Source organism: Hyperoodon ampullatus, assembly GCF_949752795.1.
Source record: "Hyperoodon ampullatus genome assembly, chromosome: 1".
Classification (NCBI taxonomy): domain Eukaryota; kingdom Metazoa; phylum Chordata; class Mammalia; order Artiodactyla; family Ziphiidae; genus Hyperoodon; species Hyperoodon ampullatus.
The window spans coordinates 196,328,141-196,355,737 of record NC_136914.1 but is presented as its reverse complement, the minus strand read 5'-3'; the positions used below and the strand labels follow the sequence as shown (position 1 = coordinate 196,355,737).

At 41.7% G+C, this 27,597-nt stretch overlaps 2 protein-coding genes across 2 annotated transcripts in view; both read right to left on the bottom strand.

Annotated features, from left to right (window-relative positions):
- TBC1D12 (TBC1 domain family member 12) overlaps positions 1-6,357 on the bottom strand; it is a gene marked incomplete at its 3' end in the record, with an annotated part of 94,817 nt that extends 88,460 nt beyond the window's left edge. The window contains exon 1 of the mRNA XM_079705189.1: positions 5,402-6,357. Coding sequence (XP_079561315.1) covers positions 5,402-6,342 — 941 coding nt within the window. The 5' untranslated portion in view covers positions 6,343-6,357. The remainder of the gene's footprint in view (positions 1-5,401) is intronic.
- A 19,058-nt stretch (positions 6,358-25,415) lies between these two features.
- LOC307060071 (small ribosomal subunit protein eS4-like) lies at positions 25,416-26,317 on the bottom strand. Its single transcript, XM_079714418.1, has one exon. It carries the CDS (start codon positions 26,300-26,302, stop codon positions 25,511-25,513), a length of 792 nt encoding a protein of 263 aa, XP_079570544.1. The 5' UTR covers positions 26,303-26,317; the 3' UTR covers positions 25,416-25,510.
- Between the last annotated feature and the right edge of the window lie 1,280 nt (positions 26,318-27,597).

Genomic DNA, 27,597 nt, shown 5'->3' with positions numbered 1-27,597 from the left:
GGGTTTTGCAGTTGGTTGGTTTCTTTAAGAAAATACTGGATCTGAGAGGGGAAAAAGGGTCAGAAACAGGGGAAAGATACAAAAGACTCTTCAGCCATTAGCTCCTCAATCTAATAATATTATAATGGGTAGCGTTACAACACTAAAATCCTAAAGGACCCTTATTTTTATTCTAGAGCAACTGATTACACATTCTTTCCAGCTTTTCTAAAATTTTAAACACTGTAATTTTACTAATATACAGATATTAATATATAAGTAATGTCCAAGAGAGTTTCATTAGTGAGACAAATACTTTAGCCTTTATTTTTACAATCTCTTGTAGTAACAAAAATTTAATGTTTACAGCAAGATATTTCTTCATTCTCCTTATAATCATACCACACCTGTTTTAAAGAACTGCTTGTTTTGGGGAGCTATAAAAATCTCTTAAAACTTATCAGAAATTTGATATTTTGCCTTTTCTTTACTGAGATGTTAAAGAAGGGAGTTTTTTAGAAACTGGTCTTAAAACTGTAGTTAAACAAATAAGGGAGCCCTATCTGACGGAGGTCAATGATGGCTCAGTCAGGTGAATAATTTCATCAACTAGTGTTCACCAACTAAATTCTGAGTAGGAGAGAAAATTTCATTGTTTCTGAGAAGCTTAAATTAAGAAAAATTATAACTGTTAGAAAGTTTTTATTCTCAATATCATAACAAAAAGTATATTCTCAACAATTTCATATTGGGGAGATTGGGACTGCCTACATATGAAAAGAAATCACTAAATGAGCCTTTCTAGTCTTCCCTGTTCAGCTACTCATAATAAAAAGAGCTCCGTGAAAATAATTTTCGATATTTAAAATAAATAAATAATTAATAAGATAATTTATTATAATAATATTAAATATTATAATATATAAAATAATAATATATATAACTATAAAATAATATTAAAATATTATTATTATAATAAAATAAAATAAATTTCGAAAAGTCGATAATTACCGGGAAAGCTACATGAATCTCCATGTTCCAGAATCTATAAAATCAATCTATAAAGGTCTATATAGATTCCACAATCTATAAAGTCTATCTTTTCAGATAAAAGAAAAAAAACCTTCAGTATTTTTTTCCCTACCTTAGCTATGCCCTTTTAAGCCACTGAATTCTTATGATTCATCTTGAAAATTTTGTAAAAAACTATCAACACTACCAGGAGACACAGATAGATACTTGCGTGTTTCTAAACAACAGTAACTGCCAGTGCAATCCAAACAAGCCTCAAAAGTATTAAACAGCTTTTTTTAAATTTTTATTTTATATTAGAATATAGTTGATTAACAATGTTGTGTTAGTTTCAGGTACAGCAAAGTGATTTAGTTATACACATACATGTATCTACCCCTTTTCAAATTCTTTTCCCATTTAGGTTACTACAGAACATTGAGCAGATTTCCCTATGCTATACAGTAGGTCCTTGCTGGTTATCTATTTTAAATATAGCAGTGTGTACTTGTCAATCCCAAACTCCCAATCTATCTATTTAAAAGGTTTTTAAAAATACACCTATTAAGAGTGTATCTAAAGAATAAACCACTCTAGTCTGAAAACAATTAAGACATGAATTTGCTTAAAGGACACATAAAAATGGTTTAAAGCTACTTCACTTTCAAAACAGAGGAATAAACAGATCCTTGAGAAACAAAGGCTAGCCTGAAAACAGAAGAGATTTGCTTTTTAGCTTTCATCTTCTTCTCACTGCTAAGTTGGTGACAGTGGCAGTACTGGTACTCACCTAGCATTTCAAAACTTTTATAGACAGGAAAGGGCTAAGGATCTAAAGGAATGTTACTTCTAGGGCTCCCGTAATCAAGTCACCATAAACACAGAGAGATGCCCTTGTTAAGCTAGGGCAACCCCCAACAAGGACTGAAATAGAACTCACCTCATCTAGAAGGGAGGGCAAGCAGGAGAGGATGAGAGCTGTCCCATTCTGGACCAAATTCCTTTTTCTCCTACAAGATTTCTAACCTACTCAATGAAGCTCCTGTCAATGATGTGTCTTGTTTTTGTAGTAATAGATATGCTGCTATAAAAAGGTCCCCTCTCTTTACCTGTAAAAGGTTAAAACAAACATGAAACTATTCTTTCAAACTATTTCTGTTATAGATTTTTTGCCCAGTTAAGAGAAAGAGAGGAAGTGGAAAGGAGAAGGGAATGATGGAGATAATCAGGCGGGAAAGAAAAGAGTCACAGGTAAACAGAAGTTATAATCAAATTCCTGGACTGAAAATCAGAAATCCTGGTTTCTAATCCCAGCTCTGCTAGTAGCTAACTAAACTACTCTCTTTAGACAGTGAGATTCCTCACCAAAAAATGAAGTGAGGGAAGGGGCTGCACCAAGAACAGGAATACATCCTAGAACAAGATATCCCCAAAGGAAGGCCTCATCTGGGTTTCAGAATTGAGAATGACAACTGTGCACAGGAAGAAAAAACACTCTTAGGTTGTAGGGATAAGGGAAATTTCTGATTATTCTCTTCAGGGATGGACGATTTGTTCAAAATTACACTACCTAGAGAAGAGTAAAAACAGAGAGTCCGTGCAAGTTTTTACTTCAACACAATCTGAATGGGATTCTTCATACTAGCACTAGGTACTGTAGATTCAGAAATGAACATCACAGTCTCTACCTTTAAGGTGTTCAGAATCCAGTTAAGGCTTTGACTAAATGCTAAGAGAAAAATTATGCCTCTGATTCTGCTCTTTCCCAAGAATGTTAAATGAAGGAAGCAATGATGCTTAGAATCTTGACATTCAGATCTCAAAAATGAAGCATACAGGGGCTTCCCTGGTGGCGCAGTGGTTGAGAGTCCGCCTGCCGATGCAGGGGGCACGGGTTCGTGCCCCAGTCCGGGAAGATCCCACATGCCACGGAGAGGCTGGGCCCGTGAGCCATGGCCGCTGGGCCTGCGCGTCCGGAGGCTATGCTCCGCAACGGGAGAGGCCACAACAGTGAGAGGCCCACATACCGCAAAAAAAAAAAAAAAAAAAAAAAATGAAGCTTACAGAAATTAACTTCAGGGGACCTAAGTTTACTGATTTCCTACCCAGTGCTCTGCTACACATGAAAAGTATATCATATGAATGTCAACTACCATGCTAATTAAAGTCCTATTAGTCTACAGGTTAAAGAAATTTTCTAAATTATATAAAAATTCCTGCCTACTCTCAATAATATGAAAGCCTCTTATAACAGATTTGCCTTGTTATTATTTGAATATTGCAATACATATATAATGTATCTGTCTTCAAATTTAATCTCCACTAGCCTGCACTCCACCTCCAAGTCAGGGACGATTGCTCAAACCATCTCTATTCCCAATGGGTGGCACAGAGCAAGTACTCTGGGTATACTGGTTGAATTAGTGCTCTCCACAGCCCCTTTCAGGTGTAAAACTGCCTGACAGGGCTTCCCTGGTGGCACAGTGGCTAAGAACCCGCCTGCCATTGCAGGGGACACGGGTTCGAGCCCTGGTCTGGGAAGATCCCACATGCCACGGAGCAACTAAGTCCGTGCGCCACAACTACTTAGCCTGCGCTCTACAACCCGTGAGCCACAACTACTGAGGCCTGTGCGCCTAGAGCCCGTGCTCCACAGCAAGAGAAGCCACCGCAATGAGAAGCCCACGCACCTCAACCAAGAGTAGCCCCTGCTCACGGCAACTAGAAAAAGCCCCCGCGCAGTAACAAAGACCCAACGCAGCCAAAAATAAATAAATAAATTAATTAATTAAAAGCACTTAAGGTGAGTTAAGTTTTTTTACTTGTGACCTTGTGGAACTTTTGGGTGTTTATTGGCCATGTTTTGATCTCAGCTGTCAGGCAGTTTTATTTATTATTTTTGGCTGCGTTGGGTCTTCATTATGGTGTGCGGGCTTCTCATTGTGGTGGCTTCTCTTGTTGCAGAACACGGGCTCTGGGCACGCGGGCTTCAGTAGTTGTGGCACATAGGCTCAGTAGTTGTGTCTGGCGGGCTCTAGAGCACAGACTCGGTAGTTGTGGCGCATCGGCTTTGCTGCTCCGCAGCATGTGGGATTCTCCCCCGGCCAGGGATCGAACCTGTGCCCCCTACATTGGCAGGCGGATTCCTAACCACTGCACCACCAGGGAAGCCCCCTTAAGTGCATTTAAAATATTGCCACTACAAGCTTTAAGTATATCTTTGCACTTGTAGGCACAAATACAGATCTCACTACTATATATGTTGTCCTATGAGTAACACATAATTAGGATTTCCCAATCTTGATTTAAACAACTTCATAATTTATTTGTAAGTTTACACAAGCAGGAAAAATAAAAGTTAATAAAGTAGAAAGAGTAAGAAATATTAATCAGAAAACTGTGCCTGTGTGTCTACAAATAGGCACACTAACTGTATAGTCCTCTAAAACTTGAGTCGCATTCCTTATTTCTTTTATTTCTGGTTTTTGTCAAGATCCCTGAAAAGGGAACAAAAACACAAGAGAAAGGAGAAAGAACTTTGAAAGGGAGGGTTTTACAAGTTGGGAATATTTTCCTGTTTTCCTAGAGACTTAAAAAAAAATAAGCGTGTTAAAATCTGACCCAAAAGAAATTGCTTTTTCATTAATGTACATTAAGATGAGTATTTTCTAACGACATATTTACCCCTATCAAAGTCCCACTCTGAACCCTGCCGTGTCCAGCACCATAATTTAATTTCAAAAATAGCAGGTCAAATCACATACACAACACCATAAAAAATTAAAAAGAAGATGCTTTAAAAAGGTAGAGGCCTATCTGGTAAATGTAAAGAGGGATTTTCTACATAAAGCGCCATAGTAATTTGGCTTTAAAGGCTGGGATCAAATTCTAAACACCAAACTGACAGCATTTTAATAAAGACCACTGAAACAAGCTGTTAAAGGCTATGAAACACAACCACCTCTACTTTCAAGAATTCCCAAACTACTTGAATGGGTTTAGACTCCACGCAAATAGCTCTGCAAAATGACTTCCCTTTCTCTTTCACAACCGCACCCATACACACGCACCGCACCGCACGGCCACCCGCCCCTAATCCTTTGTAGTACATGGGGACGAGGAAGGTGGTCTGTTTTTCCGGAAGAGGGAAAACTGTAGGTAAGGCACTAGCACGCCGGCCTGAAAACACAGAAACCAGGTGTGAATGGCAGGTAGACCGTCCAGCGGACAAGGGAACAGAAAGATTGGCTCCCCGCGCTCACACCTTCTCCGAAACACAATGCAGACCTAGTTCCTCTTCCCCTGGTGAAAAATCAAAGCTCAATCCGGACGCCAGCGAGAGCCTCCACGCCGCTCTCCGCCAGCTCCCGGCCCGAGCCCTCCCCGAACCCCGGCGCAGTCTGCGCTGTACCTGGCGAAGAAGTCGGCGAAGCCGCCGCTCCGTCGAGCCCGGGCCGAGGTCCCCGCGGGGCCCTGCTCCGCGGCAGGCGAGGGCACCGGCGGCCCCGACGGCGGCAGGTGGTCGCGGGCGCTCTGGTGGCGGCTCACCTCGAATGTGTTCCGAGAGTTCAAGTGAACGTCGGCGAAAACGAGGCGCGACTCGGCGCCGGCGCCTCCGCTAGTCCTCTCGGCCGAGGTGACAGGCGACGCGCCCTCCTCGGGACCCCCGGGGCCGGCTCCCGGCTGCTCCAAGTCCTCGCTGCCACTGCCGCTGCTGGCCGGACTGCCCCCCGAGCCGCTGCCCGCATCCTCGGGCCTTTCGGCGTCCGCCGCCGCCAGGCAGCAGCTCCGCAGCGGGCCCTCGAGCGGCGCGGCCCAGTCGGACGGGCTGCCCGCGCCGTCCGCGCCCTCGTCGCCAGGCCCCTCCGGGCGGAGGCGGCGGTGGCGCGGCTCCCGGCCGCCGGCGCGGTCCAGGTCGCGATAGTCCGGGACCGGCAGAAAGTCCGAGTCCCCGTTGGTCATGCCTCCGTGCCGCGCTGCGCGGGCATCTGCCGCCTCCGCGCCGCGGTGCTTGGATCCCGCGTCCGGCGGGCAGGCGTCCGAGTGCGGGGCTGCCGAGCACGGCAGAACGCGGGGCTGTCCGGCGGGGAGCGGACAGTAGCACAGCCCGGGCTCCAGCTGCCCCCCGGTCGCCGCGAGATAACGCCTAAGGAGCTGCTGAGGCGGCGGCGTCTCCTCCTCCTCTTCTTCCTCCTCCTGCTCCTCCGGAGTCTCCACAGCGCCGGCGCCTCCGCCAAAGCCGCCCGTGGCCCGAATCATCTTCCCGTCCAGGCCTGCGGGCTCGGGCGCCGGCACAGGGAGCAACTTGGGGTTTCTTCCCGAGCAGGTTCCGGCATCCTCCGGACCCACCATCTGGGGCCGGGTAAGCGCCGCCCGAGGAGGCACGGGCTCGGTCCGGGAAGAGCCCTGAGTGCTGGGGCAGCAGCGGCTGCCGCCGCAGCGTTCCCAGACCCGCCCCTCCCTCCCGGGAATTCGGCTGTTGCGGGAGGGCGGGCACCCGCCTGGGCTAGCGCACGCGCAAAAGCCAGACCGGTCAAGTCCCGACCTGGAGATTCCACGAACCATAGAGACGGTAGCTAGAGAGACCCGCTCCGTGACACTCCAACTGCCAATCTGGGATCCGGCGTCTGGATGCCGGAGGCTGGTTGGCCCACGCGGAACGTGACGGTCCTTACAGAAGCCCGGGTATGGCTCGCTTAGCAAAAATTCACTTGACGTACTTAATTTATGGGAGTAGAATACAGTATGTTAGATGTAAGTCCTTCCAGCTCTAATTGGTCGCTAGTCGACTTTACGCTTTTATATCCACCGCTCCATTGCCACAATTTAGGGTTTCTTCGCCTCAGGTCAAAACTCTTCCTTCTCCACTTCATCTTCCCCAATACTACCAAAGCTATCTTTCTTATCTAGGACCACGTTTCATCACATCGCCCTCTCTTAAAGATTTCCATTATCACTTAAGGAGAAATAGGAAGTAGAGTCAGGCAGAGAGGGCTATTGAAATAATTCCAGCAGCCCATGAAAATGGATTAAAATGGGGGTAATAAGCAATGAGTGGAAATGAAGCGTAGAAATCACCAGATGTGATAACTGATCAGATATAAGGAGTGACTGAAGAGGGAGGAACCAGCCAAATTACTACAAAACTCTTGAGACTGAAACTGATGTGGTTTGAAGAAATAGGGATTTGGATTGGAAATAACTTGATTAATAGGAGAAATATATCTGGTAAAGTAAGAATATCCAGCATATAGAGTTCTAAATCTTGGGTTAGGGCTTCGGTTTAAAGACGCAGATTGAAGAGTCATCTGCATAATGCAACTAGGTGAGTCATGAGTAACATCATCTAGGAAGAAAGACTAAAGATGGAGATGGAACAGAGACTCAAAGGTGTCGCTATTTCAGGATGGACAAATAAGCCGTATTGCGAGGGATTAAAGAGGCACTAGTTGTGGATAAAATGAACTGGCAAATATAGACAGCTCATTCTAGAAGTATGTCAATGAAAGGACAGTAGTAGGAGAATGGAGAATTAGAGGAAGCAGCATTGTCAAGCCTTTAAAATATATATACGCACGCACAAGAGTGAATGTAACCTATATATGAGTACTAAAATGTGTAAATAAAATGGTCATCCATGTACCTAGCACCCAGTTTAAGAAACGTCAAGTGTCTTTTATAATGAGCATTTTTCAAGGCCCTAAGTAAAGACTAAGTGGCTAGGGCATAGTTAGCAATACATTTAGTATCAAGATCTTTCAGGACCCAGCAATCCCACTACTAGGCATATACCCTGAGAAAACCATAACTCAAAAAGAGACATGTACCAAAATGTTCATTGCAGCTCTATTCACAATAGCCCGGAGATGGAAACAACCTAAGTGTCCATCATCGGATGAATGGATAAAGAAGATGTGGCACATATATACAATGGAATATTACTCAGCCATAAAAAGAAACGAAACTGAGCTATTTGTAATGAGGTGGATAGACCTAGAGTCTGTCATACAGAGTGAAGTAACTCAGAAAGAGAAAGACAAATACCGTATGCTAACACATATATATGGAATTTAAGGAAAAAAATGTCATGAAGAACCTAGGGGTAAAACGGGAATAAAGACACAGACCTACTTGAGAATGGACTTGAGGATATGGGGAGGGGGAAGGGTAAGCTGTGACAAAGCGAAAGAGAGGCATGGACATATATACAGTACCAAACGTAAGGTAGATAGATAGTGGGAAGCAGTCGCATAGCACAGGGAGATCAGCTCGGTGCTTTGTGACCGCCTGGAGGGGTGGGATAGGGAGGGTGGGAGGGAGGGAGATGCAAGAGGGAAGGGATGGGGGAACAGATGTATATGTATGACTGATTCACTTTGTTATAAAGCAGAAACTAATTTAAAAAAATAATAATAAAAAAAAAGATCTTTCAGAAGAAATGACCTCCAAGACACAGGTGGAAAAGCTAATATAGAAAAGTAGAAAATATTTGGAATTCATATATATATATATAAGGGTCTACTATCCAGAATATATAAAGAACTCAACTACAAGAAGACAAACAACCCAATTTTAAAATGAGTAAAGGGGCTTTGCTGGTGGCGCAGTGGTTAAGAATCCACCTGCCAATGCAGGAGACACGGGATCCAGCCCTGGTCCAGGAAGATTCCACATGCCGCGGAGCAACTAAGCCCATGTGCCACAACTACTGAGCCTGTGCTCTAGAGCCCGCAAGCCACAACTACTGAGCCCACGTGCCACAACTACTGAAGCCCGCGAGCCTAGAGCCCGTGCTCTGCAACAAGAGAAGCCACCGCAATGAGAAGCCCGTGCACCGTAACGAAGAGTAGCCCCTGCTCACCGCAACTAGAGAAAAGCCCGCGCGCAGCAACGGAGACCCAACGCAGCCAAAAATAAAAAAAAAATTTTTTTAAATGAGTAAAGGACTTGACCAGACATTTCTCTGAAGAAGATATGCTAATATCTGTTAATAAGCATATGAAATGATGCTCAACATAATTAATCACCAGGGAAATGCAAATCAAAACCTCAGTGAAATAGCACTCACACCCACTAGGAGGACTATAATCAAAAAAGTCGAAAATAACAGGTGTTGTAGAGGATGTGGAGAAAGTGGAACCCTTACACATTGCTGGTAGAAATGTAAAATGGTATAGCTGCTGTGGAAAATGTTTGGTTGTTCCTCAGTAACATAGAATTACCATATGACCCAGCAATTCTACTCCTAGGTATATACCCAAAAGAATTGAAAACAGATGTTCAAACAAAAACTTGTACATGAATGTTCACAGCTGCACTATTCATAAAAACCAAAAGATGGAAGCAACCGAAATGTCCATCAATAGAGGAGTGGATAAACAGAATGTGATATATACACACAACAGACGATTACTCAGTCATAAAGGAATTAAGTACTAATACATGCTACAAAGTGGATGAATCTCAAAAACATTATGCTAAGTAAAAGGAGCCTGACACAAAAGGTCACATATTATATAATTCCATTTATATGAACTGTCCAGAATAGGTAAATCCATAGAGAAAGAAAGCAGATTGGAGATTGTCAATGGCTGGGGAAATGGGAAAAATAGGGCAGGAATGCCTCATGGATATGAGGTTTTCTTTTGTGTGATGAACATGTTTTAGAACAAGATACAGGTGGTGGTTGCATGACACTGTGAATGTACTAAATGCCATTGAATTGCACTTTTTTTTTTTTTTAGTTTAGTTTTGGCTGCGTTGGGTCTTCATTGCTGCGTGTGGGCGTTCTCTAGTTGCTGCGAGCGGGGGCTACTCTTCGATGCGGTTCACGGGCTTCTCATTGCGATGGCTTCTCTTGTTGCAGAGCACAGGCTCTAGGTGCGCGGGCTTCAGTAGTTGCAGCACGCAGGCTCAGTAGTTGTGGCCCGCGGGCTCTAGACTGCAGCCTCAGTAGTTGTGGTGCACGGGCTTAGCTGCTCTGCGGCATGTGGGATCTGCCCGGACCAGGGCTCGAACCCGTGTCCCCTGAATTGGCAGGCGGATTCTTAACCACTGTGCCACCAGGGAAGTCCCAAATTATACATTTTTGTTGTTGTTTATTTAAGACCCATTTATTCTCTAGTTCTGCCCACACGGAGACACCCTCCTTGAAAAGGCGTTAAATCCTTCCGTTCACTGCAACGCCTTGTGCTGAAAACACATGTTCCAAGGTTTCAACTACGAGATCCACATTCTTAAAGCACTGATTCTTAAACCTCATCTAGATTTCTCCCCTTGGATGGGGGCAGATGACCACAGCGAAGAACAGCTCAGGACTGTGGGCTCTGCTCGCCCAGAAGACTTTGCAAATCCCCTGACCACCCAGCTGGAGCCAGGACTAAGGCCCTGAGACGAGGGGCACCTGCTGGGCTGCTGCCACCGCCACCGGCCTCCAACTCCTGTCCTCTTCACTAGGCTGGCTGTTACCTCTAGTTTCCCTGGAGTTTGGGGATTCCAGATGGTCTCTGCTCACACTTCTGTATCACGCCTGCTGCCTCAGCACTGCTGATCCACACCAAGGGGCAAAAGCACACAGAACTGCTTTTCAACACACCAACGTTCTACACAAAAGTTATTTGATAAGCCTGCAGGTTCTTTTTCATCAGAGGACATTCCCAAAGCCATGACTTCCCCCGGCTTCCCACTGCCCTTGCCCGCAGACTGGACGTGCGTGGCCGCCGTGCTGAGTCGGGCACAACCCCCTGGCTCCACTCCGGCGCACTCTCCTGGAGAACTGAGGACTATGCCCTGGGCTTATCAGCAGGATCTGTCTTGAAGCCAGTCCTAGAGTGACAAGAGCCACACCTGCAGGTCTATTCCACTGACCAGCCACACAGGACCGAGCTGGGCCCACGGACCTTGGTCTGGATTGTGTTGGCTGGTCATTCTTGCCTAGGTTCACAGGCCAACAGCCGCCGTCCTTCCTCTCCTGCTCATCACTGCACCAGCGGCTCACTCCTACCTGCTGCCATCACACGCCTGGCAACCTCGGTTCCGGGGCCAGCCAAGAACTGAGACCCCAGCGGGCCCCTACTTCCCAGCAGGCAAACTCCCTATTAAACTACTGCTGCCTAGCTGTGTTCTCGAGGCTTCAGAGCCGGGAAAGTGCGGAGAGCATAGCAAGCCGCGGCGCCCCCAGCCCTGGACCCGCGATCTTCCGCAGAGGCGCCGGAACCTCGCCGTACCCCGCCCCCCCAACACAAGCGACCTCTGCGCCCGCCTGTCCCACGGACCCGGGTGCGCCTCCGGCCACCGCGACCCAGGACGGAAACGCGGGGCGCGGGGCTCGGCCGGCGGCGGGCGCTGGGGCGGGCGGGGACCCGGGCTCTGCCTCCGAGGCCGCGCGGATCCGCCAGCCCACCTCCGTCCCCGCCGCCTGCAAAAAGCTAAAATTGCACGTTTTTAAATGGCTTTATTTTATGTGAATTTCACCCCAATAAAAAAATTTAATGTAGGAGATATCTAGACATAAGTATAGCTGTACGATGGTAAAGATGAGGGTAGCTAAGAGAATCTAATCTCAATCGTTTGTATTTTCAACCTTTTTCCTCTATGCCTAGAGAATTTATCCTTGCAATTTTCTTCCTGCTGTCAAACCTTCCCTAACTTGTTATTTTTTTCAAGCAACCACTCTACTTCTTCCTCTATGAAATCATACTCTTTTAAAAATAGTTTCTTCAAATTGTTTATTTTGTTCAACTCCTTTCTCTCCCACGGTCAATAGAAGAAGGTTTTATGAACCATAATAGCCCATACAACCCTTCTATTTTATCAGTGCAGACTTCAAAATTGACACATTTATATTTTGTAACTTTGTCTACAGTAATATGTATTGCATAATAAACAATGATAGTGGTTCTTCTTAGTGATTAGTGGTTATATGTCCCACTTTCAACAATAAAAGTTTCTGACTTATCTGATAAGTAGTATCATATCCTATCTTACAAAGAAAAAAAAATCTGCTTTCAAGGTGTAGCATATCCTTTCTGTGGTCCTTAAGAGTTTGACATCAAAAACTTTTGATACCATATTACATTACTACAACTCAGGCATAAATAATATATCCTGGTACAGTCCTATAAATCAGATGAAATCATTATGATGAGAAGGCATATTCTTAATCTCTGCTGTAAAATATTAATATTAAAATATGAAAAACTATTGGTGTACTTGGATTCTTACATTTCTGAGAAATTAGACTTTCACAGAAATTCTCAAAACACATGTAATTAGGGTTTCCCTGATGGCACAGTGGTTAAGAATCTGCTTGCTAATGCAGGGACACGGGTTTGAGCCTGGTCTGGGAAGATCCCACATGCTGCGGAGCAACTAAGCCCATGCGCCACAACTACTGAGCCTGCACTCTAGAGCCCATGAGCCACAACTACTGAGCCCATGTGCCACAATTACTGAAGCCCGCGCACCTAGAGGCCGTGCTCTGCAAGAAGAGAAGCCACTGCAATGAGAAGCCTGCGCACTGCAACGAAGAGTAGCCCCCACTTGCCGCAGCTAGAGAAAAGCTCGTGCGCAGCAACGAAGACACAACGCAGCCAAACACAAAATAAATTAAAAAAATTTTTAAAAAGAATTTCCTTCCTTTAAAAACAAAACACGTAACTAGTCATATTCTGTGTGTATGACCCAATTCTCATTATTGAAGAGTGAAGAATGGTACCATTATCCCATACTATTATTTTGCTACAATTGTACTCAAGGAGAGTACAAAGGCCTCCAAAAAAGACCTCAAAGCTCCTCTTTCTTTAATCAAGTTTTTTCTTGTTACACTGGATTTCCAAATAACATTCAAAAGCTTAACCTTCTATCATGTTAAATCACCATCATTAACACCCACATACACTTTTTCTCACTAAGCTGCACATTAGCAGCAACATTTAGGGAGGTTTTTTTTAAAATGCTGATGTCTGGGCCACACCCAAGACAAATTCAGTCAATATCTCTGGAGGAGGAGCCTTTACACTGGTATTAAAAGCCACTCAAGTCATTCTAATTTATAGCCAAGGTTGGAAAATGCTGCCTTATAGCTATAACCTATCTCTCTCCTTCCCTGAACAAGCGAGCTTCTTTAAAGAGATGTTTACACATTGTGCACCTCCAGATGTGATACCCTGAGAAGGATACAGTGTGGCCAAGGATGTACAACCTCAGTCTAATCACACAAAATCATCAGATGAACTTGAAATGAGGAACATTCTATTTTAAAAAATGAAATGGGGGGTACTCTATTCTTCAAAAAAAGGCAGTATCATAGAAGGCAAATAAAAGCTGTGGACAGGCTTGAGATTAAATAAAATTAAAACAATATGACAAGTACATGCAATACCTGCCCCTAAACTGGGTTTTGTATTAGGTAGAGAAAAGGAAAACATTCTATGAAGGACTTTATTAGATCATCTGACACAATTGTCATAAGCACAGTGGATATTTTTTTCCATAAATTTATTTATTTATTTAATTTATTTTTGGCTGCGTTGGGTCTTTGTTGCTGCCCGCGGGCTTTCTCTAGTTGCAGCGAGCAGGGGCTGCTCTTTGTTGTGGTGCACAGGCTCTAGGCGCACGGGCTCAGTAGTTGTGGCTTGCAGGCTCTAGAGCGCAGGCTTAGGCTCAGTAGTTGTGGTGCACGGACTTAGTTGCTCCGCGGCATGTGGGATCTTCCCAGACCAGGGATTGAACCCGTGTCCCTTGTATTGGCAGGCGGATTCTTAACCACTTCGCCACCAGGGAAGTCGCAGCACAGTGTATTAAGTAAAGGTGTCAACGTAAAAACTGATATTTATAATGAACAATTGCTATATTCTGTAAGAAAATATTTCTGCTCTTAGGAAATGTACACTGGAGTATTTGGGATAAAAGGCCATGATATACATAATTTACCCTCAAATGATTTAGAAAAAAATATTATGCATGCACACACATACACACAGAACAAGGGATAAAGTAAATGGGATAAAATGTTAACAGTGGATAAAAAACAAGGTCCTATTGCATAGCACAGGGAACTATATTCAATATCCTGTGATAAACCATAATGGAAAAGAATGTGAAAAAGAATAAATATATGGACAACCAAGTCACTTTGCTTAACACAACATTGTAAACTATACTTCAATAAAATTTTCGAAAATGTTAACAGTAGGCAAATCTGGGAAAGATACATGTGTTCTTTGTACTATTTTATGTTTATAGCTTTTTGTAAGGTTATTTCCAAAAAATACCGTTTTAAAGATGTCTCTATTTTCTCACTCGTCACCTGCCCCCACCCCCCGCCCCAATTTACTCCATTCTAGCTTCTGTCCACACTTCTTTACCCTCATCAATGACTTTCCTGTCCCTAATTTAAGGAAAAAAATGTCAGTCTCTCTCTTGCTTGATCTTTCAACAGCATTCATTCTGTTAATCACTCCCTCCATTTTGAAACACTCTTTCACCTGGCTTTCAACCTTTTAAAAGAAACACTCTTTTTCCTCAGTTTTCATTATTCTATTGTTGCCATACTCTCTTAGTTTTCCTCCTACCTCTTTGGCCACTACTTCTCAGACTCCTCAAGGGAAGAGAGAATTCTTCCTTTTTAGCTGAAATTTCCTAATGGAATAGTTCTGAACCCTCTTTTCTTCTTATTCAACCCCCTTTACCCTCGGCAATCTCATGATTTAAATGATCATCTATAAACTGAGGACTCTTGAATTTGTTATCTACAGCTCCAACGTTATAATCCAAATGCCTTCTTGATATTTACATGTAGATATTTTTAGACATCATAAACATAACATGACTGAGTCTTTCCTAGTTTTCTTCCAGCATTCTCCATCTTAATACATACCACCACCCTCCACTCAGTTTCTCCAGGTCCTATATGCCAACTGTGTACCCAATATATCTGCTTGGTAGTCTCAAAGTCACCTTGATCCCAATATGATATGTCCAAGTCTAAACTCATAATTGCCTTCTCCAAATCTGCTCCTATTATAATATTCCATATCTCACCAAATGACAGTACTTCAGTTCACACACCTAAAACCCAAGAGTCATCCTTGATACCTCCCTCTTTCTTACCCCTTATCCAGGTGTAGTGGGTTGAATTGTGTCCCCCCAAAAGATATATCCAAGTCCTAACTGCAAGTACCTGTGAATGTGACTTTATTTAGAAAAGGGTCTTTGTAGATATAATTAAGAAAAGGCTCCCAAAATGAGATAATCCTGGATTAGACATACTCCCTCTCCTAACAGAGCTAATAAATAGGTGTGATGGATGTCATTATAAAAGAAAAAAGAGGAGTGCTCACTTCGGCAGCCCATATACTAAAATTGGAATGATACAGAGCAGATCAGCATGGCCCCTGTGCAAGGATGACATGCAAATTCATGAAGTGTTCCATATTTTGGAGAGGGATAAATTAGGAGTTCGAGTTTAACATATACAAACTACTATATTAAAATAGATAACCAACAAGGACCTACTGTATAGCGCAAGGAGCTCTACTTAATATTCTGTAATAACCTACATGGGAAAAGAATCTGAAAAAGGATGAATATATGTATATGTATAACTGATTCACTTAGCTGTACACCTGAAACGAATACAACATTGTAAATCAACTATGCTCCAATATAAAATAAAAATTAAATTTAAAAAAATCAAATAGTGATAATAGTGGGGGATAAAAAGAAAGAAAAAGAGAAGACATGGAGTGTCTCCATGTCTCCACATGGAGACACTGGGAAGAAGGCCATGTGAAGATGGAGGAGGAGACTGGAGTTAGGCATCTATAAGCCAAAGGAACACAAAGGATTGCTGATGGTGCCATCAATTAGGAGAGAGGCATGAAGTGAATTCTCTTGCAGAGCCTTCAGAAGAAACCAACTCTGCCAACATCTTGATTTCAGACTTCTGGTCTCCAGAATTGTGAGAGAATAAATTTATGTTGTTTTAAACCACCAAATCTGTGGTAGTTTGTTATCACAGCCTTAGAAAGCTAATGTACCAACTAGTCACTAAAGTCTGTTTGTTTTACCCTCCTAAATATCTTTTTTTTATTATATAATACAATGTTATCCACTGTAGTTCACCATGTTTTACATTAGATCTTCTGAAATTAGACAGCTGAGAGACCCTTACAAACTTTCAGCTATAAGATGGATAAGGTCTAAGGATCTAATGTAAATATCCTCTAAACGTACTCACTTTACACTCTGTCTACCCACCCAGACTAAGTTACTATCATCTCTTTCCTGGGTGACAGAATTACCCTCCAACTGGTCTCTCCACATTCACTTGGGGCCACATTCAAACATTTTCCCATGCTGCAACCAAAGTACTTTTTTTTTTAAGATTTTTTTTATGTGGACCATTTTTAAAGTTTTTATTGAATTTGTTACAATATTGCTTCTGTTTTATGTTTTGGTTTTTTGGCTGTGAGGCATGTGGGTTCTTAGCTCCGCAACCAGGGATCGAACCCGCACCCCCTGCATTGGAAGGCGAAGTCTTAACCACTGAACCGGCAGGGAAGTCCTGCTGAAGTACTTTTTAATAAACACATATCTGATCATGTCACTGCCCTGCTTTTTTAGTCACCTTTATATTAACCTTTCAACCTTTTAAAAGAAACACTTTTTCCTTAGGTTTCATTTCTCTATTGTCACCATTTTTTTCTCCTACATTTTGGCTGTTTCTTCTAAGTACTCTTCGTGAGGGATCCTCTTCCTTAATCCAAATGTAAGTGGCTTCCTATTCTCTTAAGGCCAGAGACAAAATCTTTTTCATGACCTACAAAGCTCTTCACGGTCTGTCTACCTGTCTAGTCTCCCCTCCCACTTCTCTCCTAAACTCCCTGAACTTCTGTTGCATTGGTCTTCTTTTTGTCATAGTTACTACAAAGCTCCTTGTGCAAGCTTCTATATCTAGGTTGTTCTCCATGATGACCTGGGTCTGTGTTATGCTGATTTTTATCTGCCTCTCCAATCTCATCTTTCATTTCCTTTCTCCTCACTCATCATTTTTCAGACACATCAACTTTTCCCTGTTTCTGAAATTATGTGCTCAGCCCCTTCTCCTTAAGGGTCTTCATGCATGTTGGTCCCCCTGCCTAGAAGACTCTTCACCACCTTGTTAACCTGATTAACTCCTACGCTTTTTCAGGACTCAGTTTTAATGTCACCTCCTCAGAGAAGCCTTCTCTGATCTCCACTCCAATTGCTTAGACTCCAGTTATATGATTTCATAGCACCTTTTTTCTTTGTAGTCAGTATCACAGCTATAATTTTATATGTATATATATAAATATATTTGGTTGCCATTTGTACACACACACACACACACACACACACACTACACTACAAGCTCTATGAGGAGAGGGAGTATGGCTGTTTTGTTCACCTTCTTAGCAATAGTATCAACCACAGTGTCAAGCACATAGTAGAAATAAACATTTATTAAAAGAATACATGAATAAATGGGTGAATAAAACTACTATCAAATATGTGTCTAGTTTCCAGGAAATTCCCAACTCTACAGATTAAGCATATCTATGATCCCCAAGACCATAATCCAAAAACTGCCTGATGCTGATTCCTATTTACATTCTTAAACACATGCAATTTCATTGTCCATGGATGAACGTTTAACCTAAAGATGGTTCGTTTTGTATGAGTATGCACTAGTGAAACCTAAAATAATTATAGGTTGTCCTCACTATATACAGATCTGAAAGCTGAGTCTTTCATGACAAACTGACTAAACAAAATTGTGGTCAGTATGTCCATCTGAAAATTGGCTGACAAGATGTGGAATAAATTTGGTATCAAAATCCAAAAAAAAGTTCTGTGAAACAATCTTCTGTGTGACTATGTGACTTGGATTGCTGCTGAAATCATCCTCAACTTCCACAAATGATTTAAATTCCATGCATGCCTGGTAAAGCCTCAGCCGGTAAGAGAAGGTGACTAGGACTAAGGTTGTGGGTTATAGATAGATAACAAGTATTGAGAAGATGTGTATTGCAGATTAACCAGAAGGGTGAGACACATGTGGGAAATGAATGATAGTAAGATCACAAAGCAGCTGCTGTTTGGTAAACCACAGCGGGCCAGCCACAAGCCAAGAGACGGATGAGATGTTCTAGAAATGCATACTGGTCCTTTGGGGAAGCAAACTGATACCACATATCAAGAGGCACTGCAATCCTACTCCTGGGAATCTGTCATAAGGAAATAATTCAAGAGAGTAAAATAAAAGCTATAAAAAGATGCCTGTAACAAAATGCTTAATAGTTAAAAATTAGAAATTACTTAAATTGTCAATAATATGGGAAGTGTAGGAAAAACTAGGTATATCAGTGAAATATTATGAAGATAATTAAAATGATAGAAATACAGAAATATGGGGAAATTTTACAAAATAATATTAAATAAAAGGTAGAGATACACAATTGCATATCATAATTATAATGACATATAAAATCTGCATCTCTAGCTTGATAATGGTCAAAAAGGATAGATATGAAAAGAGAATGATGGAGTTTTTTCGATTTTTATACTTCTCCTTTTTATGATATTTTAAAATTGATTAAATGGCAATTCTTTAAAAGAATAGTCTGAAAAGCACTTGCAAATACATGTCATAGCTATGAATTGTGAAGAGGCAAGAGTTGCAAATATTTTTTATGCTGCAAGAGGGCATTCAGCTACATTTGGAGAAAAAAGCATCTACAAGCCTACATTTAAAGACTATGCACAGACTTACAAAAACAATGATCTGTTCTGCAAATAGTTGGTACTGCTATAATCAAATGAGAGTTTTTGTTTTGTTTTGTTTTGTTTTGTTTTGTTTTTGCGGTGCGCAGGCGTCTCACTGTTGTGGCCTCTCCCGTTGCAGAGCACAGGCTCCAGACGCGCAGGCTCAGCGGCCATGGCTCACGGGCCCAGCCGCTCCGCGGCATGTGGGATCTTCCCGGACCGAGGCACGAACCCGTGTCCCCTGCATCGGCAGGTGGACTCTCAACCACTGCGCCACCAGGGAAGCCCTCAAATGAGAGTTTTTACATAAATTCACTATAAGGAGGACTAACATTTGTTAAGTGTTAGTATTTTCAGAAATGTTTGAGGCCAGACCTGAAGTAGGTTAAATATTTCTCATTTTTTCAGTGATGTCTGTATTTTGATAACAAAAGTATAACAGGAAGCCATTTTGCAATAAAACATAAACAGAAAAACCTTTAAAAAGCCACAATCCCTCTACCCAGCACTAATCAAATTCAATATTAATTGAATACTCTTTTATAGATGATTTAATTTGCTGTGTTGTTTCCTAATCTGTGGATGAAAAAAAGCTTATTTAACCCACCCCATTATTGGACATTTTGATGTCTTCCAATTGTTTACTGTTATAAACACTGGTGCAGTTTGATTCACTGTATATAAATATCTGTACATATCTTTGGCTATTTTCTCAGGAAAATTTATCTGAAATCATATAAATATACATTTTATTTTTTTATTAGACTTGAAAGCCAAAGATTTTGCTTTCCTTTACATGTTTTTGTCCTATGTCCAATTAAATCTCCTTTCTATCCATTAAATTCTCATCCATTATCCAAAACCCAGCTTTGGGACTTCCGTGGTGGCACAGTGGTTAGGAATCTGCCTGCCAACGCAGGGGATACGGGTTTGAGCCCTGGTCCAGGAAGATCCCACATGCCGTCGAGCAACTAAGCCTGTACACCACAACTACTGAAGCCCACGCACCACAACTACTGAAGCCCACGCACCTAGAACCCGCGCTCTGCAACAAGAGAAGCCACCACAATGAGAAGCCCGCGCACCGCAACGAAGAGTAGCCCCCGCTGGCTGCAGCTAGAGAAAGCTCGCTGCAGCAACGAAGACCCAATGCAGCCAAAAATAAATAAATAAATGTATACAAAACCCAGCTTTAAGCTCTATTTTCCAAGACAATTTCAGTGAGTACTCCAATGCCCACTGATCTCGCACATCTTGTACTTTTACTTATTTTGAAATAATTTGAGACTTACAAAAATTTGCAAAAACAGCACAAGGTATTTCCATACGCTCTTCATTTAGATTCCCCAAATATTAATATCTAATGTAACCACAATACAATTATCAAAATAATGAAACATTGCTATCATACTATTACCTAATCTATAGACCTTACTTAAATATTTCACTTTGTCCCACTAATGTGCTTGCTCTGGTGCAGGATCAAGCATTCCTTTCAGTTTTCATGTCTCCTTCTACCCCTCCAATGCAGGACAGTTTCTCAGTCTTTCTTTCTTTCATGACCTCAGGGCTAACTCAGGGCACAGGGCCCTGCCCTGCACATTTGATTTAATACTCTGTTATTGTTGTCTTGAAATTCTTCATCATTTTTAAAGAAATTTTGAAAATTTCACATTTGAATTTTACCAGGGCTCTGTAAATTATGTAGCTGATTCTGAATGACCTTGACGCTTTTTTTTTTTTTAAATTAATTAATTTATTTATTTTTGCTGTGTTGGTTCTTCGTTTCTGCGCGAGGGCTCTCTCCAGCCGCGGCAAGTGGGGGCCACTCTTCATCGCGGTGCGTGGGCCTCTCACCATCGCGGCCTCTCTTGTTGCGGAGCACAGGCTCCAGACGCGCAGGCTCAGTAGTTGTGGCTCACGGGCCCAGTTGCTCCACGGCATGTGGGATCTTCCCAGACCAGGACTCGAACCCGTGTCCCCCGCATTAGCAGGCAGATTCTCAACCACTGCGCCACCAGGGAAGCCCAGCCTTGACGCTTTTGAAGAAGATTGGCCAGCTGTTTTACAAGATCCCTCAGTTTAGGTTTGGTTTCATTGTTTCCTCATGATTCAATTCAGGTTATACATTTTTAGTAAGAATACTACCGAAGTGATGTTGTGTTCTCATGCATTGTAGCAGGAGGCGCATAATACTGGTTTATCCCAATACTTGTGATATTAGCTTTAATAACTTAGTCAAGATGATGCCTTCCAGTTTTCTGCACTGTGAAGTCACTATTTGGTCCTTGATACACATTTTCAAATTGCTTTGTGAAAAGGTTGTACAGTTTTACATTCCCTACCAGCATTGTGTGTAAGCGCCCATCTTCCTGAAACCTCACCAAAGATGGATTATACATCTTTAAAAAACTCCCCAACTTTATATCAGTAAAAGGACTTCTCTTAATTATTTCAAACTACTTTTCTTTGAAAAGTACTACTGGAATTCCCTAGTGGCACAGTGGTTAAAAATCTGCCTGCCAATGCAGGGGACATGGGTTCAAGCCCTGGTCTGGGAAGATCCCACATGCTGCGGAGCAGCTAAGCCTGTGGGCCACAACTACTGAGCCTGCGCTCTAGAGCCCGTGAGCCACAACTACTGAGCCCACGTGTCACAACTACTGAAGCCCACGTGCCTAGGGCCCGTGCTCCGCAACGAGAAGCCACCTCAATGAGAAGCCCACACACCACAATGAAGAGTAGCCCCCACTTGCCACAACTAGAGGAAGCCCAAGTGCAGCAACGAAGACCCAACACATCCATAAATAAATAAATACATAAATAAATAAATTTATTTTAAAAAAAAGAAAGCACTACTAATGAAGCTGGACCTCCCTCCCCCACCCCACTCCACTCCCATATTAGCCATTTACATTTCTTCTTTTGAGACTAAGTCAAAAATTTCTTTGTCCAACCTGCTTGTAGTCCACCTTAGTGATTAGATAATCCTAAGAAATATTTGTGAGTTGAAAGGGGAACATGGAGAAGTATAAAGATTATGGGCACAGGGTTTTAAGTGTTTAAGGAAAGTAAACAGAAACCTCCTTTAGAAGATGACAATTATCTTTAGTATACAACTGTGTGTTGTAAATTCCTGAAGGGGAATGTGATAAACTGGATCTGGATCTAGGCTACTGGGGGAGAGGAGAACCCCAGTGGCTTGCTCACAATGGATGTGTGAAGGATAAAAGGGATACAGGAGAAAATAGAATTGAATAGAAGATTCTAGGATGCTTTGTTGGAGAGCAGTGGGGATGAGGTAATCATAAAACAGAAAACTTCTGATAGCTGAGTTATTCTGATGATCCAGCTGGCATGACTTAGTCAAATCAAGTACGTGCATAACCTATGACCAAAAAAGTCCACTCCTGGTTATACCCTTCAAAGGAATTTCTCTCTTGTCCCTAAGAGGATATGTTAGAGGATGCTCATTAAAGTGTGCCAGTGTTGTTGTTGCTGTTCTTGTGTGAGGTGGAAAAGAACTGGAGACAATCCTGAATTGGAGTAAATATATAATAACCAAGATGAAGAACTATGTAACAAATAGTAACAACAGATTAGATATACAGAGCATGATTAGTATACACAGATATACACAGAACAACTATGTTAAAAACAGTGCCAAGGGCTTCCCTGGTGGCGCAGTGGTTGACAGTCCGCCTGCCGATGCAGGGGACACGGGTTCGTGCCCCGGTCTGGGAAGATCCCTCATGCCGCGGAGTGGCTACGCCTGTGAGCCATGGCCGCTGAGCCTGTGCATCTGGAGCCTGTGCTCCACAACAGGAGAGGTCACAACACTGAGAGGCCCGTGTACTGAAAGAAAAAAAAAAAAAAAAAAAAGAAAGCTGGAGTAGCAATACTCATATCAGATAAAATAGACTTTGAAATAAAGAATGTTACAAGAGACAAGGAAGGACACTACATAATGATCAAGGGATCAATCCAAGAAGATATAACAATTATAAATATATATGCACCCAACATAGGAGCACCTCAATACATAAGGCAACTGCTAAGAATTATAAGAGTAAATCGACAGTAACACAATAATAGTGGGGGACTTTAACACCTCACTTACACCAATGGTCAGATCATCCAGACAGAAAATTAATAAGGAAACACAAGCTTTAAATGATACAATAGACCAGATAGATTTAATTGATATTTATAGCACATTCTATCCAAAAACAGCAGATTACAGTTCTTCTCAAGTGCACACAGAACATTCTCCAGGATAGATCACATCTTGGGTCACAAATCAAGCCTTGGTAAATTTAGGAAAATTAAGATCACATCAAGCATCTTTTCTGACCACAACACTATGAGATTAGAAGTAAATTACAAGGAAAACATGTAAAAAACACAAACACATGGAGGCTAAACAATACGTTACTAAATAACTAAGAGATCACTTAAGAAATCAAACAGGAAATAAAAAAATACCTAGAGACAAATTACAACGAAAACATGACGATCCAAACCTATGGGACACAGCAAAAGCAGTTCTAAGAGGGAAGTTTGTAGCAATATAACCTACCTCAAGAAACAAGAAAAATCTCAAATAAACAATCTAATCTTACACCTAAAGGAACTAGAGAAAGAAGAACAAACAAAACCCAAAGTTAGTAGAAGGAAAGAATACATAAAGATCAGAACAGAAATAAATGAAATATAAACAAAGAAAACAATAGCAAGGATCAATAAAACTAAAAGCTGGTTCTTTGAGAAAATAAACAAAACTGATAAACCTTTAGCCAGACTCATCATGAAAAAGAGGGAGAGAACTCAAATCAATAAAATTAGAAATGAAAAAGGAGAAGTTACAATGGACACCGCAGAAATACAAAGCATCATAAGAGACTACTACAAGCAACTCTATGCCAATAAAATGGACAACCTGGAAGAAATGGACAAATTCTTAGAAATGTATAACCTTCCAAGACTGAACCAGGAAGAAATAGAAAATATGAACAGACCAATCACAAGTAATGAAATTGAAACTGTGATTAAAAATCTTCCAACAAACAAAAGTCCAGGACCAGATGGCTTCATGGGTGAATTCTATCAAACATTTAGAGAAGAGCTAACACCAATCCTTCTCAAACTCTTCCAAAAATTGCAGAGGAAGAAACACTCCCAAACTCATGCTATGAGGACGCCATCACCCTGATACCAAAACCAGACAAAGATACTACAAAAAAAGAAAATTACAGACCAATATCACTGATGAATATAGATGCAAAAATCCTCTACAAAATACCAGCAAACAGAATCCAACAACACATTAAAAAGATCATACACCATGATCAAGTGGGATTTATCCCAGGGATGCAAGGGATTCTTCAATATATGCAAATCAATCAATGTGATACACCATATTAACAAATTGAAGGATAAAAACCATATGATCATCTCAATAGATGCAAATAAAGCTTTCGACAAAATTCAACACCCACTTATGATAAAAACTCTCCAGAAAGTGAGCAGAGAGGGAACCTACCTCAACATAATAAAGGCCATATACGACAAACCCACAGCAAACATCATTCTCAATGGTGAAAAACTGAAAGCATTTCCTCTAAGATCAGGAACAAGGATGTCCACTCTCGCCACTATTACTCAACATAGTTTTGGAAGTCCTAGCCATGGCAATCAGAGAAGAAAAAGAAACAAAAGGAATCCAAATGGGAAAAGAAGAAGTAAAACTGTCACTGTTTTCAGATGACACGGTACTATACATAGAGAATCCTAAAGATGCCACCAGAAAACTACTAGAGCTAATCAGTGAATTTGGTAAGGTTGCAGGATACAAGATTAATGCACAGAAATCTCTTGCATTCCTATACACTAACAACAAAAGATCAGAAAGAGAAATGAAGGAAACAATCCCATTCACCATTGCAACAAAAAGAATAAAATACCTAGGAATAAACCTACCTAAGGAGGTGAAAGATCTGTACTCAGAAAACTATAAGACACTGATGAAAGAAATCAAAGATGACACAAACAGATGGAGAGATATACCGTGTTCTTGGATTGGAAGAATCAATATTGTGAAAATGACTATGCTACACAAAGCAATCTACAGATTCAGTGCAATCCTTATCAAATTACCAGTGGCATTTTTTACAGAAGTAGAACAAAAAGTCTTAAAATTTGTATGGAGACACAAAAGACCCGAATAACCAAAGTGGGCTTGAGGGAAAAAAATGGAGCTGGAGGAAATCAGACTCCCTGACTTCAGACTATATTACAAAGCTACAGTAATCAAGACAATATGGTACTGGCACAAAAACAGAAATATAGATCAATGGAACAGGATAGAAAGCCCAGAGATAAACCCACGCACCTATGGTCAACTAATCTATGACAAGGAGGCAAGGATATACAGTGCAGAAAAGACAGTCTCTTCAATAAGCAGTGCTGGGAAAACTGGACAGCTACATGTAAAAGAAGGAAATGAGGACACTCCCTAAAACCATACACAAAAATAAACTCAAATGGATTAGAGACCTAAATGTAAGACCAGACACTATAAAACTCTTAGAGGAAACATAGGAAGAACACTCTTTGACATAAATCACAGCAAGATCTTTTTTATTTTTTTTTAACACTAAAGAGGCTTTTAATTATGTAGCATCATTTCTAAGTACAAAGACTTTCCCAATCACGTCATTTAGAGATCATTTTATCCACTGCTCTGTTTGGCTGCCAGTCTCTTGTCTCTCTCCTCAGCAATAGTAAGGCGGATACCCTTTCCATGAGGAAGAGAGATCCATGGTTTGTTGCCTTTGCCAATAACGAAAATGTTGGAGAGCCGGGTGGCAAAGCTATTGCCGTTGGCATCTTTCACATGAACTACATCAAAAGAACCAGGATGTCTCTCCCGGTTAGTGATCACACCAATTCTTCCCAGGTTAGCACCTCCAGTCACCATGCACAGGTTACCAGTGTCAAATTTGATGAAATCAGTAATCTTGCCAGTCTCCAAATCAATCTGAATGGTGTCATTCACCTTGATGAGGGGATCAGGGTAGCGGATGGTGCGAGCATCATGGGTCACCAGATGAGGGATTCCTTTTGTCCCCACAAAGATCCTTCTCACTTTGCATAACTTATACTTGGCTTCCTCAGGTGTAATACGATGAACAGCAAAGCAACCCTTGGTGTCATAGATCAGACGAAAATTCTCTCCAGTCTTGTCAATGCTGATGACATCCATAAAACCAGCAGGGTAGGTTATATCAGTGCGGACCTTGCCATCAATCTTAATGAAACGTTGCATGCAGATCTTCTTTACTTCATCTCCTGTTAGGGCATATTTAAGTCTGTTCCTTAGGAAAATAATTACGGGGAGACATTCCCTCAGCTTGTGGGGACCGGTAGATGGACGAGGAGCAAACACACCAGTCAGTTTATCCAGCATCCAATGCTTTGGAGCTGCTACGCGCTTCAGGTGCTTCTTGGGACCACGAGCCATGGCTGCGCTAGGCACGGAAAGCAGCAAGATCTTTTTTGATCCACCTCCTGGAGTAATGGAAATAAAAGCAAAAATAAACAAATGAGACCTAATGAAACTTAAAACCTTTTGCAAAGCAAAGGAAACTACAAATAAGACAAAAAGACAACCCTCAGAATGGGAGAAAATATTTGCAAACGAATCAACTGACAAAGGATTAATCTCCAAAATATATAAACAGCTCATGCAGCTCAATATTAGAAAAACAAACAATCCAATCAAAAAATGGGCAGAAGACTTAAATAGACATTTCTCCAAAGAAGACATACAGATGGCCAAAGCACATGAAAAGCTGCTCAACATCACTAATTATTAGAGAAATGCAAATCAAAACTACCATGAGGTATCACCTCACACCAGTTAGAAGGGGCATCACCAGAAAATCTACAAACAACAAATGCTGGAGAGGGTGTGGAGAAAAGAGAACCCTCTTTCACTGTTGGTGGGAATGTAAATGGATACAGCCACTATGGAGAACAGTATGGAGGTTCCTTAAAAAACTAAAAATAGAATTACCATATGACCCAGCAATCCCACTACTGGGCATATAACCACAGAAAACCATAATTCAAAAAGACACATGCACCCCAATGTTCATTGCAGCACTATTTACAATAGCCAGGTCTTGGAAGCAACCAAAATGCCCATCGACAGACGAATGGATAAAGAAGATGTGGCACATATATACAATGGAATATTACTCAGCCATAAAAAGGAACAAAATTGGGTCATTTGTACAGACGTGGATGGGTCTAGACACTGTCGTAAGAGTGAAGTCAGTCAGAAAGAGAAAAACAAATATCGTATATTAATGCACTTATGTGGAACCTAGAAAAATGGTACAGATGAACTGGTTTGCAGGGCAGAAATAGAGACACAGATGTAGAGAACAAACGTATGGACACCAACGGGGGAAAGTGGTGGGGTGGTGGTGGTGGTGTGATGAATTGGGAGATTGGGAGTGATATATATACACTAACATGTATAAAATAGATAACTTATAAGAACCTGTTGTATAAAAAAATAAAATTCAAAAATTCAAAAAAAAAAAAAAAAGAATAGGCTGAACTAAGATTATGCAGTGCCATCCTGAGATTTAAAATCTAGATGCATGGGTCTCACATTTCAAGCGTCTTTAGGGACCAGTAAGGCTGATGGATATCAGACAACAGGGAGTAGTGGGGCCTGTGGGGGAACCGAGACTGAATACTGAGTGTATGCCCCCCCTAAAGGCATTAAAAAATCAGTCAAAAATA